General features: G+C 43.9%; 1 protein-coding gene across 1 annotated transcript in view; it reads right to left on the bottom strand.

Moving 5' to 3' along the window:
- Nucleotides 1-12,928, bottom strand: part of unc5a (unc-5 netrin receptor A) — a 717,175-nt gene that overhangs the window by 116,477 nt on the left and 587,770 nt on the right. Inside the window, exons 8-9 of the mRNA XM_038795643.1 lie at nucleotides 10,251-10,439; nucleotides 8,330-8,626 (exon numbers count right to left, since the gene is read on the bottom strand). Of these exons, the coding sequence (XP_038651571.1) occupies nucleotides 8,330-8,626; nucleotides 10,251-10,439 (486 nt within the window). The remainder of the gene's footprint in view (nucleotides 1-8,329; nucleotides 8,627-10,250; nucleotides 10,440-12,928) is intronic.

Below are 12,928 nucleotides of genomic sequence, written 5' to 3'. Positions count from 1 at the left end.
CAGGTTCTACCAGTCATACTACAGTATAAGGTACATCCCACCTAGGGACGGCGAAAACCCTAATATAGCCTACCACACCTAGTAAACCTCCTCTGTCCGGCCTTCATTGATAACAAATCTTTTCTGAAATATGGGGACCAAAACTGTTTACGGTATTCTAAAGGTAGTCTCACTAGTACCTTGTACAGCTGCAACAAATCCTCTTTATTTTTATACTCCAGTCCTGTTGAAATAAAAACCAACATTCTATCTGCCTTCACTGTTACCTTTTGCACCTATATGCTAGCTTTCATCAACAAGGACCCTCACTTCCCTTTCTGATACAGCTTTCTGAAGTCTCTCTCCATTTAAATACTAATCCGCCTTCTCATTATCTCTTCCAAAATGAACAATCTCCCATTTCCCAACTTTGAATTCCATTTGCCAATTTTCTGCTGACTCACTTAACCTGTCAATATCTCTTTGTAAACTATTTATATCTTCCTTACAACCTGCCTTCCCTCCCACCTTTGTTTCATCTGCAAACTTTGCCTCAGTACACTCTGTTTCTTCTTCTAAATAATTAATATATATTGTGAAGAGCTGCAGTTCCAGCACTAATAGCTATGGCACTCTATTGGTTACTGCTCTCCAAACTGAGGAAGACCCCCTTATCGCGACTCGCTGCTTCCTGTAGTTAGCCAACTCTCTATCCATGCCAGACCTACAACTCCATAAGCTCCTATCTTGTGTAGTAGCTTTTTGTGTGGCACCTTGTCAAATGCCTTTTGAAAATCCAAATATAAAACATCAACTGGTTCTCCTCTATCTACTCTGGCTGAAACCTCCTCAAAGAACTCTAGTACATTTTCCAGACATGATTTCCCCTTCATGAAACCTGTTGACTCTGCTTGATCAGATATGGACTTTCAAATGCACTGATATTCTCTCCTTGATAATTGATGCTAATAGTTTACTAATAACTGATGTTAGACTAACTGAACTAGTTTCCTGCAGACTGCCTCCCTCCCTTTGTGATCAAGGATGTCACATTGGCAGATTTCTAATCCTTTGGCACAGTTCCAGAATCCAAAGATTTTTGGATAATGATACCAATGCATCCATGATCTCCGTAGCTCCCTCCTTTATGATCCTGGGATGCAAACCATCAGGTCCAGCAGACTTGTCAGCCTTTAGTCCGTTAGTTTGCCTAAAGCTAATTCTCTAGTGATGGTGACTGTATATAATTCCTCTCCCGTATTTTTTTACTATTTTGGAGATACTTGTCATATCCTCAATAGTAAAGACTGATGCAAAGTATTTATTTAAATCCTCTGTCATTTCATTGTTCCCCATAATTACTTCCCCAGTTTCATTGGGCATGGTTCAGCGGCAGTTTTGTGCCCGGTACAGATCTGGGCACAAAGGATTAATCGTGTGAGAGCGCCAAACTGGGCTCCGCATCAGGTGCGGGACCGATCGCGAGTCACCTAACTCGCTCTGCCTGGGGCGATGTGGATCTCACCCTTGTTGGCCCAGATCCAGATATGCATATTTAAATTAGCCTACCCAGGTGCCGTATGCACCCAGCATCCAGGAGGAAACAGCTTTGTCTGCGAGATCTTGCCGGGGCGCCATTTAGTGCTTGTTGCCATAAACGTGGACCAGCGTGACTGCACCTCGGAGGGGGGAGGGGGGAGGGTCTCACAGGCCATTAGGGGTGGTCCCCAAATGGTCAGGACAGAGTGGTACTCTGGCACTCTCCCTGGAACCTTGGCACTGCCAAGCTGGAAGTGCCAGGGCACCTTGGTGCCAGGTTGGCAATGTCGGGTTCGGAGGGGGGGGGCATGCCTACAAAGAACAGGGGTGATGGGGGGTTCGAGTGCCCTAGAAAAGATTTGCGACAGGTGAAGGGGAGAGGTTCCTGAAAGCTGGGGACAGGGGGGTTCTGAAAGGGGAGGTCTAGAGATCGGGGCAGCCTTCCAAAATGGTGCTCCGATCTGCGAGGAGGCGGTACTGTGACGAGATCAGCTTGCCAGTTCAGGACGGCCTCCTGAATGTGACCGTGACGGAGAGAAACTCCCCGAGGCCAAAAAAACCAGCAGTGCCATCAAATAGCGGGGTGATTCTTGGTGCTGCAGCCGCCAAGAAACATGCCACTAAACATACCCAAAAGCAGACTTTCCCTTATTTTCTACTGAATTGCGCCCATTCTCTAAGGGGCCAATTCTTTATTTTTCTTCTCTGTTCCTTTTAATGTACTGAAAAACAGCACATCTTGTCTGTTTTTATGTTTCTCACTAGCTTGCTCTCACTTTATTTTCTCCTTCTTGATAATTATTTAGTCTGCATTCTGAATCTATCCCACTCTTTTGGCCTACCGCTGACATTTGCCAGCTTATTTGTTTTTGCTTTCAAATTAACACCCTCCTTAACTTATTTGGTTATGCATGGTAGTTACTTCTTCCCCTTAGAGCCTTTCCTCCTTATTGGGATATATGTTTACTGGGAGTCATGAATTATCTCCTTAAATGTCTTCCACTGCTTATGTAACTATTAATCTTTTTGACCGGTCCACTTCTGCCAATTCCATCCTCATACCATTGTAATTCCTTTCTTTAAGTTTAACACTGGTATTACAGTCCCAATTATTATTATTATTATTATTTTCTCACACCCGATCTGAATGCTAAATTTTTATCATACTGTGATCACTACTTCCTAGGGGATCCTTAACCTTGAGATAATTTATTAAACCTATCTCATTATATATTACCAGATAAAAAATAGCCTGATTCCTAGTTGGCTGCATAACATATTGCTGCAAAAAAAAACCCATCCAAAATGCGCTCTATTAATTCATTCTCTTGACTGCCGTTTCCAATTTGATTAGTCCAATCTATATGAAAATTAAAGTCACCCATGATTAATGCAGTGCTCTTTTTACATGCATGTGTTTTTTTCTTCAGAGAATCCCTACAGTGCATTAGGAGGACATTCAGTCCATCAATTTCTTGATTTAAACTCTTTTCTACAATCCCTACAGTGCATTGGGAGTGTGGTGAATTATAAACCCTAATAATTCACACTGTATTGTACCACATGTGTTGAGCCTGAACTTTGTACTAGATTATGTGTAATCGCGCGGCCCTGCCCATAGGGGGAGATGAGGAGTTTGTACTGGGCTCCACCCTTGGCCCCACCCATGGCTCCTCCCCCAACCGGAAGTATAAAGGTCAGTTGCTGTGAGCCTGCTGCCAGTTCATCTCGAGTTCATCTCGTCGCAGACAGGCTCTGTTGTAAGACGATTAAAACCACTGTTCACTTCTAACCACGTGTCGGGTGAATTGATGGTCTCATCAGGGAGGACATTCAGCCCATCAATTTCTTGATTTAAACTCTTTCCTACAATGTGGTTACTTTTCGGATGTCTATATGATACTCCGACCACTCTTTTCCTTCCTTTGGTATTTGTCATTCCACCCAAATTGACTCCACACCCTCGGAGCCTAAATCGTCCTTCACAACTTATTTCATTCCTTATTAGCAGAGTTTCCCCACCCACTTTTATTCCTGCCTGTCATTCCTAAAAGTCAAATGAGTATTGATTTCCCAACTTTGATCTCCTTGCAAACATGGGCTGGATTCTCTGCAACCTGATGGCGAAATCGTGTTCGTCGACGGGGCGGAGAATTCAGTTTCCCGCATGAAATCGGGACCAGTGCCAGTTCGGCGATTCACCCCCCCCCCCCACCCCCACCCCTCCCCCCCCACCAACTGAGGCCATTGCCAGAGGCCGGCCCCCTATTCTCCGCCCCCGACCGGCCGAATTCCCGACGGCGTACTTCTAATGTGGTCCGAGACGTTCGGGAATCTCGTCGGGGCGGGCCAATCGGAGGACGGGGGGGGGGGGGGGGGGCCTCATTCAGGACTGGGGTATTTTTGAGCGGACGGTCTGGTTCGGGCGCGTGGCCGATCGGGGGCATTATTTCCGCGGTCCAGGTCTGAGTCCGCCATGGAGCATGGCACGGCCGCTGGCGGCCTCTGATCCAGTAGTGCGGGGGACCGTATCAGCAGCCGGAGCTGTGAGCTCCATGACAGCTGCCTGCTAGCCCCCTGCAAAGCAGTGGATCTGTGGCAGTTGTTCTGGCGTAAAAGACCACGGGCTGGATTCTCCACCAACGGGATGCTCCATTTTGCCGGCAACCCGGGGGTTTCCGGACGGCATGGGGCTGCCCCACAATGGGAAACTCCATTGACCAGCTGGTGTAATGGAGCATCCCGCCGGCAGGGTGAAACAGAAATGCGGTGGGGCGGGGTGGAGTCTCCAGCCCCACAGTTTTCATGATGGCGTGGGGACATAGTCTCTGAAACAGAGAATCCAGCCCCATGTCTCAGTAATGGTCATCAAACTGATATTTGTGCAATCAGTTCTTTTTCGTTTTTTATCCTACATGTATTGTGATACAGGACTTGCAACTTTTCCTTACATTAAGCTGATCTCTAGGGACAATAGAGCCAATGATTGTGTTTTGCCTTTTATTTCCATGTCTTCCTCTTTTGCTTTCATTTTTTAAACCTTTTGTTTCTTCACCACTTTTCATCTCCTCTAACTCCGTGCTGAGGTACCCATCCCCCTACCATACGAGGTTAAAGCCACCCTGATAGCACCAGCAAACACCCCTGGAAGGATATTGGTCCCAGTCCTGTTGGGGTGTAACCCATCCTGTCTGTACAGGTCCTACCTTCCCCAGAACCTGTCCCGATGCCTCAGCAATCTGAAACCCATCTTCCTGTACTACTCTTCTAGCCTCCTATTTTTGCACTTGCTAGCACGTGGGACTGGGTGTAATCCTGAGAAAACTACTTGAGAGCTCCTGTTTCTTAATTTATCATCTCACTCGCTGTATTCAGTTCCAGGATCTCGGTGTCCATGTACATAGATCCCTGAAAGTTGCCACCCAGGTTGATAGGGTTGTGAAGAAGGCCTATGGTGTGTTGGCCTTTATTGGTAGAGGGATTGAGTTCCGGAGCCATGAGGTCATGTTGCAGTTGTACAAAACTCTAGTACGGCTGCATTTGGAGTATTGCGTACAGTTCTGGTCGCCTCATTATAAGAAGGACGTGGAAGCTTTGGAATGGGTGCAGAGGAGATTTACCAGGATGTTGCTTGGTATGGAGGGAAAATCTTATGAGGAAAGGCTGATGGACTTGAGGTTGTTTTCGTTAGAGAGAAGAAGGTTAAGAGATGACTTAATAGAGGCATACAAAATGATCAGAGGGTTAGATAGGGTGGACAGCGAGAGCCTTCTCCCGCGGATGGAGGTGACTAGCACGAGGAGACATAGCCTTAAGTTGAGGGGTAATAGATATAGGACAGAGGTCAGAGGTAGGTTTTTTACGCAAAGAGTGGTGAGGCCGTGGAATGCCCTACCTGCAACAGTAGTGCACTCGCCAACATTGAGGGCATTTAAAAGTTTATTGGATAAGCATATGGATGATAATGGCATAGTGTAGGTTAGATGGCCTTTAGTTTTTGACTTCCCATGTCGGTGCAACATCGTGGGCCGAAGGGCCTGTACTGCGCTGTATTGTTCTATGTTCTATGTTCTATGTTAACCTATGACATTGGTACTAATGTGTACCACGACTGTTGGCTCTTCACCCTCTGCCTCCAAAATATCATGCAGCTGCTCTGTGACATCCTGGACCCTAGAATTAGTGAGGCAGCATACTATCCTGGAGTCACATTTGTGGCCACAGAAACACCTAGCTGTTCCCCTTACAATTGAATTGCCTATCATTATAGCTACCCTTCTCTTTCCTCCCTGTCTGCACTGTTGAAGCACCTGTGGTTTCACAGATTTAGCTTTCACTGCATTCCCCTGAGAAGTCGCTACCCCCAACAGTATCCAAAGCAGCAAATCTGTTTGAGAGGGATATGGCCCCAGAGAACTCCTGAACTACCTGCCTATTTCTACTCTGCCTGGCAGTCACCCATTCAGTGCGATCAGTTCTCTAAACATGTTATCCACAAATATCTCAGCCTTACGGATAATCCGAAGTGACACCAGCCACCGTTCCAGCTCTGATACATAGATTCTAGCAGCTGGCGAAATTTCCAGCATACATGTGTTTTCCACAATGTTGTTTCCCACATTACACAGAAGGTCCCCAGTAACATAGATTTCAGACATAGTCAATTCGATTCACTCCGTGTGATATCAAGAAATGGTTGAAGGCACTGGGTACTACAAAGGCTATGGGCCCTGACAATATTCCAGTAATAGTACTGAGGACTTGTGCTCTAGAACTTGCCGTGCCCCTTTCTAAACTGTTCCAGTACAGCTAAAGCAATGGAATCTACCAGGCAATGTAAAAAATTGTCCAGGTATGCTCTGAACACAACAAGGACAAATCCACCCTGGCCAATTAGCATGTCATCAGTCTACTTTGCCTGGGTTTCAGTTGCGAACAGTTTAGCATTATTGGGAAACTTCCTGGCTCACCACATCCACCTCAGTAGAAACTCTCTTTAATTGAACTCTTTGTGGGTTGGTTGGGGGTTGTGGGGGTGGATGCGGAGTGGGCTGGTGCAGGATGGATTTGGGCCCACTATCCACCCTATGTGTATTGAAGGCGGCTGAGAGGACTGCTGAATGCTGAGACAGGCTGATTACAATGTCTGCATTGGTTCTCTGGGACTTCATCCCAATTGTTTCCTAATATTTTAGGCCTTCTATCCCTCACCCCTCACACCCCCTCATCCACCCCCATCAAATGCCCATGCCCCACCCCCACCCAATGGTCCCACATATAGTCAATGCCAACCCATGCCCCAACCTACCCCCTAATGTCTCTGGATAACTTTCATGCCAACCCATGCCCCATATCGACTCCCCCATGGCCCTCATGTCAATCCAATGAAGCTGAACTCCCCAGGTGAGGTGAGAGTGACTGCCCTTGACATCAAGCAGAATTTGACCAAGTATGTCATCAATGAGCCTCTAGAAAAACAGACAGAAGAGGAGTTATTCTCAGCACAAAGTAAGATGTTTGTGATTGTTGAAGGCCAATCATCTCAGTCTTAGGACAAGTTCCTTGCACGAGTTCCTCAGCGTAGTGTCCGAGGTCCAACAAACTTCAGTTGATTCTTCAATGACCAACCCTCCATCTTAAGGTCAGCAATGGGGATGTTCACTGATGATTGCACAATGTTCAGCACCATTTGCCACTCCTCAGGTCCTGGAGCAGTTCATGTCCAAATGAAGCAAAATCTGGACAGGCTTCGGCTGATGTGGCAAGTAATATTCATGCCACAAAAGAGCCAGTCAATGACCATCACCAACAAGAGGTAAAATAACAATTCCCTTAAAATTCAATGACATTACCATTGATGAATCCCCTACTATCAACATCCTGTGGTTATCATTGACCAGAAACTGAACTGGACCAGCTATATAAATAAAGTGGCTAGAAGAGCTGGTCAGAGGCTGAAAATTCTGTGCCAGGTAACTCACCTCCTGACTCCCCAGAGCTTGTGGACCATCAGCAAGGCACAAGTCAGGTGTGTGATGGAATACTTTCCACTTGCCTGGATGAGTGCAGCTCCAACAAAACCCAAGGTTTGCCACCATCCAAGCAGTTCGCTTGATTGACACCCCATCCATCCCCTTAGACATCCACTCGGTCCACCACTGATGCACCATCTACAAGGTGCACAACAACAACTCACCAAGACTCCTTCAACAGGACCTTCTAAACCTGTAACCTGGACCACCTAAAAGGACAAGGACATCCGATTCTTGGGAACACCACCAACTGCATGTTCCCTTCCAGGCCACATAACATCCGTACTTGGAACCATATCCTTATTCCTTCACTGCTGAAAGGTCAATATCCTGGAACTCCGTCCCTAACAACACTTTGGGTGTACCTACACAAGATGGACTGCAGCAATTCAGGAAACGTGGTTCACCACCACCTTCTCAAGGGCAATTTTAGGGATGGACAATAAATGCTGGCCTAGCCAGCATCACCCACATTCCATGAATGAATAAAGAAAAACATTCAGAGTAAAACCAAACAGTCCCACAATTTTGAAATTTTTTTGATAAAACTAAGAATATTTTTAAAGTTATATATTGCAATCTTTCTGTGACTATTGGTAAAAAAAATGTAATTAAATATACATTTTATAATATAGGGATGAATACTAATACCAGTTTTCAAATTTGCTATAAATGTGTTATGGACTCAGCAATGCAGAGTTGTTCATGTCAAATCCAGCTCATACAATTATTAACATCTCTAAAGTGGATAATAGTTATTAATTAGATATCCCACTTACCTCTATTTGGAATGGTAAGACGGCCACCTAAAAAATTAAATGTTCCGAATGTAGTATTTGAAGCATCCCTCAATAATGACTTAGTGTTCATTTGCATCGAGAGTCTTGCCATAAGGTTTAGAGTGTCGGAATGTGCTGTACCATTACGTAATGTATGTCTTTCATTTGCAAGCCGGTCCAGAAGGGGAGAGTTAGTCATTGGAATCTTGTCTGAGATATCCTGCCGTGAACGGATGGAGCCTTGATATGCTGATGTGCTTGTGAGGTCAGGCTGGATTGTAAGCAAATGGGAGTTATCTATCAGAATGAAAACAGACAAGCCACTGTGAAAAATACTTTGCATTTCAAGGATTACTGAACATACTTTCTACAGCAGTATAAGGTAATTATGTGCCCTCCGAATACTGACTGCATCATTCAGTAGGATTTATAACGAGAAGATTTTCAAATCTCACAAGATTACAATAAATTACAAACAGAATTGTTCAAATTGAACACTGACTTTCGGATTACATTATGTGGATGTGTTGATTCCTGATCTCCTAATAAGTTGCAACATGTGTAAATAATAAATAGTCAACTGACACCATTCTGTTACGTCAATAGACGGATATTTGTTTGTCAACAATTATTCTTGAGCTTCATGAGAAAAAAAGAAAACTATGGACCTTCTACTTTAGAAATTCTACACATGCTACAATGTTGGGACATTGATAGTTCAGCTCAAAAACCTAAGTGTGAAAAGTTCAATCATTACTTGTACTTTAAACATCCCTGAGAGGCTGAGTTTGTCAAACTTCCCTTCGTCACTTGGAATGGTCAATTCTCAGAGTCATGGAAGGTTTTCTTTCCACACAAATCCACCTTGCAAATGGGTCAGTCACGTTTGGGGACACACGACATACAAGTTAGTGTCCATTGACTAGATTGTCATCACTCCTGATGTTGGGAGGGCAGCGTTGGTGGTAATGGAAGCTGGTAAAAATTACATGTGCAATCTAAAGAAAGTTTTTCCAATTCAATGGTATAAAGTGGGAGTGCGAGATAGCAAAATTGTTTCTACTTGGCATATTACAGAGCACAGTTATGCTTTCTTCCACAACATAGGGTAACCTAATGGAACTAAACACAATGAAATCTCAATGATGCCTGTTAAGGTCATTTATAATATAATCCTTATTAGTGTCACAAGTATGCTTACATTAACAGTGCAATGACGTTACTGTGAAAATCCTCTCGTCTCCGGTGCCTGTTTGGGTACACTGAGGGAGAATTTAGTATGTCCAAGTCATCTAACAAGCAGGTCTTTCAGGACTTTTGTGGGAAGAAACCGGAGCACCCAGAGGAAACGCACGCAGACAGGGAGAGAACGTGCAGATTCTGCACACAGTGATCCAAGCCGGGAACCGAACCCGGGTCCCTGGTGCTGTGAAGCAACAGTGCTAATCACTGTGCTACCGTGCCGCCCATTTAGACAGATTTATTGCTTTGCCTCAGCATGACACATTGTAACTCAAATTGTAATCAAAAGGGACAGGTTAAATATTGCTCTGGTAAAAATTCTAAGGGGGAATTTTGAAGCTTTATGCAAGATTGCAAACTTGGTAATGCTCCAGAACATTTTTCCTGATTGACCATTGAACATGGAGAGGTGTTCTTTGAATTCAGGAATTATTCTGATTCAACTCTAGATAACCCCACAAGCTAAATTATATAGCTGGAGAAGCAGCAGGAATCTTTGCAGTATTTTGTGCTGTATGGTTTTCGACAGGAAGTAAGGGATCTATTTTTGGAATTTGCTTTGCCACTTTTAATTCTTCTTCTCATGCCTTGTTTTGTCTATCGCTTCCTTATATTTTCTTTAATGCTAATTTTAATGATTTTCCAAAAAAAAAACCAAAAAAAAACCGGAATGACTAACCTTGTTTAGGTGTTTTAATGTTCACAGGTTGGAATCCTGTTGTTAAAATTGAAGAGTCAGTTACATCAGAATCAAAGTCTTGCTGTTTTTTTCGATACACGAGTATTACTACAACTAGCAGTAATGTAAGGCATACAGCCACTGCCACAACACCAGAGTACAGTGCAAAATCACCAGGAAGTGCAGAAGCTAAAAGATAAAATATATTTAAACCATCAGTAAAATGCATTTTAGCTATCGCAAAATAAGTAATGGTTATCTATTAGAACACTGTTCCAAAATCAAAGTTAATGTGAATAAGTATTAAGAATCTCCCCATTTCAGGTTATCCCTCATTACCATATCCTTCATTGCTTTCTTATATTTAAAGAAATTAAATATGACATATTAAATCCCTAAGCATATTTTATTTATTAGAAAGTAGAGTTTGTGAAACAAATGAAAATTGGCATCTTTAACATACTTTGGTTGCTGGCTGTTCCGTTGAAGGAAGTCATTTTCCGATATGGGCAGCATGGTAGCACAGTGGCTAGCACTGTGGATTCACAGCGCCAGGGTCCCAGGTACGATTCCCTGCTGGGTCATTGTCTGTGCAGAGTCTGCACGTTCTCCCCCTGTCTGCCTGGGTTTCGACCGGGTGCTCCGGTTTCCTCCCACAGTCCAAGGATGTGCAGGGTAGGTGGATTGGCCATGCTAAATTGCCCTTATCATGCAAAAAGAAAAGGTTTGGAGGGGTTATTGGTTACTTGAATAGGGTGGCAGTGAGGGCTTAAGTGGGTCGCTGTGGGCTTGATGGGCCAAATGGCCTCCTTCTGCACTTGATGTTCTATGTTCTATGTAATACTGTTCCTGCTCTTTTGATTTAAATTTGAGCATTCACCTTTCATTGATGTTGATATAAATAGATTATCTGATTGATTCTTATTAGCTAACATCAGAATTTGCTTTGACTATTCGAAGAAAACCAGATTCTGGAAGTGAACCATTCACTTCTCACGTTAAGCAGTGGCATCATACAAAAGCAATGTGCTGAATAATGAATGATCAAATGACCAATGCGGTCACACACCAGACAGCATATTACTTAACACAGTTGTGAAAATTCACTTTGTTTAATCTAAAAAGGAAGAATTTACATATCATGAGGCTCAGGATGCCGCAGAGCATTTCAATGGATAGTTCAAACCTCTGCTGTCTGGGTTTAAAACCAACATTACGCACTATACATCCTTTATAATAAACTGCCCGGTTTGTATTTAATTGAAATCAATGTAAATGAAAATCACAGTTTATGTCAGAAGGCTTATCCAAAACTTTAGGTTTGCACACAGGCAGTAAATTGAAAACCTACCTCTTGGCATCCAATAAAATAATTTCTTAAAATTGTGGCCTTGTGAGCAAAGCAATCCCCAACAGACATGAATGACCGATTAATTTGTTTTTGTGCAATTAATTGAGGAACAGATCTCACTGCATTTCTTTAAATAATGTCCATGGTGGCTTTTGTGCCAACTTGCAGGAAGACAGGCCACAGTAAAAGAATAATGGCTCCAAAAGATGCAGAGCTCCCTCACACAGTGAAGTGTTAGTTTAGATTATGTGTTCAAGTCCTGGAATGAAGCTCACACAAACAAACTACTGATGTGTTATGTATCAGAACAGGCATCCCTGCTGGGGATGTGATCTGTGGCGACATCAGCAGAATGTTTCAGTGGGTGTCAGTTCTCCATCTTAACCCTATGAGCAACATCTCCCAATAAACCTTTCATCGTGTTTGCAAGAAATCCAAGTGCTTGGCACCTCCATAACCTTTCTCTTTGTGGAAGTTAGAGACACAACAAAAGAGAAAACCTACGTGAGGACTGAGGCAAGAAATCAAGATTGCTGAAAAAAAAATTAAGCAAGTGGAGAGGCCGTAGAAAGCGGAGTAAAGAATTCGCAGGACTGGACTCACAGCGAGCGAAAAATAAGCCACTGATTTTGAAGGTTTAAAAAAAAAATAGATCACAATTGTGAGTTGGTTTGGAAACGTGCTTATTGTTGAAGTAGGTGTAGTCTAGGCTGCAGAAGCGCACATGGTGAAGCGAAATATGCCGTGGGAACATGGATTCTGAAGTTTTTCGACCCTGTGCAGGCCACTACTCCGGAAAGGGTTAACTCACAATCAGGCAAAAAGAAAATTCCTACGTTGCATTGTGGACAAGGGAATCATTTGTTACAAATAAATGGAAGGGAGGAAGTACGGTGGGAGGGAGCGAGTGGCGTTTCTGAACTCAGAAAGTTTCCACTGATGGCAATCAAGTGGCCAGCACATCAGCACAGTGGTCAGCACAGTAGATTCACAGCTCCAGGGTCCCAGGTTCGATTCCCGGCTTGGGTCACTGCCTGTGTAGAGTCTGCATGTTTTCCCTGAGTCTGCACGGGTTTCCTCCTGGTGCTCTAGTTTTCTCACACAGTCCAAAGATGTGCAGGTTAGATTGGCCATGATAAATTGTCCTTCGTGTCCAAAAAGATTAGGTGGGGTTACTGGGTTATGGGGATGGAGTGGAGGTGAGGGCTTAAGTGGGTTGTTCTTTCCAAGGGCAGTGCAGACTCGATGGGCCAAATGGCCTCCGTTTGCACTGTAAATTCTATGATTCTATAGTTATCGGTAATGGCAGGAATAAATAAAGGTTGCA

The sequence above is a fragment of the Scyliorhinus canicula genome, chromosome 4 (assembly GCF_902713615.1).
Source record: "Scyliorhinus canicula chromosome 4, sScyCan1.1, whole genome shotgun sequence".
Classification (NCBI taxonomy): domain Eukaryota; kingdom Metazoa; phylum Chordata; class Chondrichthyes; order Carcharhiniformes; family Scyliorhinidae; genus Scyliorhinus; species Scyliorhinus canicula.
The sequence above is the reverse complement of the archived record's forward strand: the minus strand, read 5'-3'. Positions and strand labels throughout refer to the sequence as shown.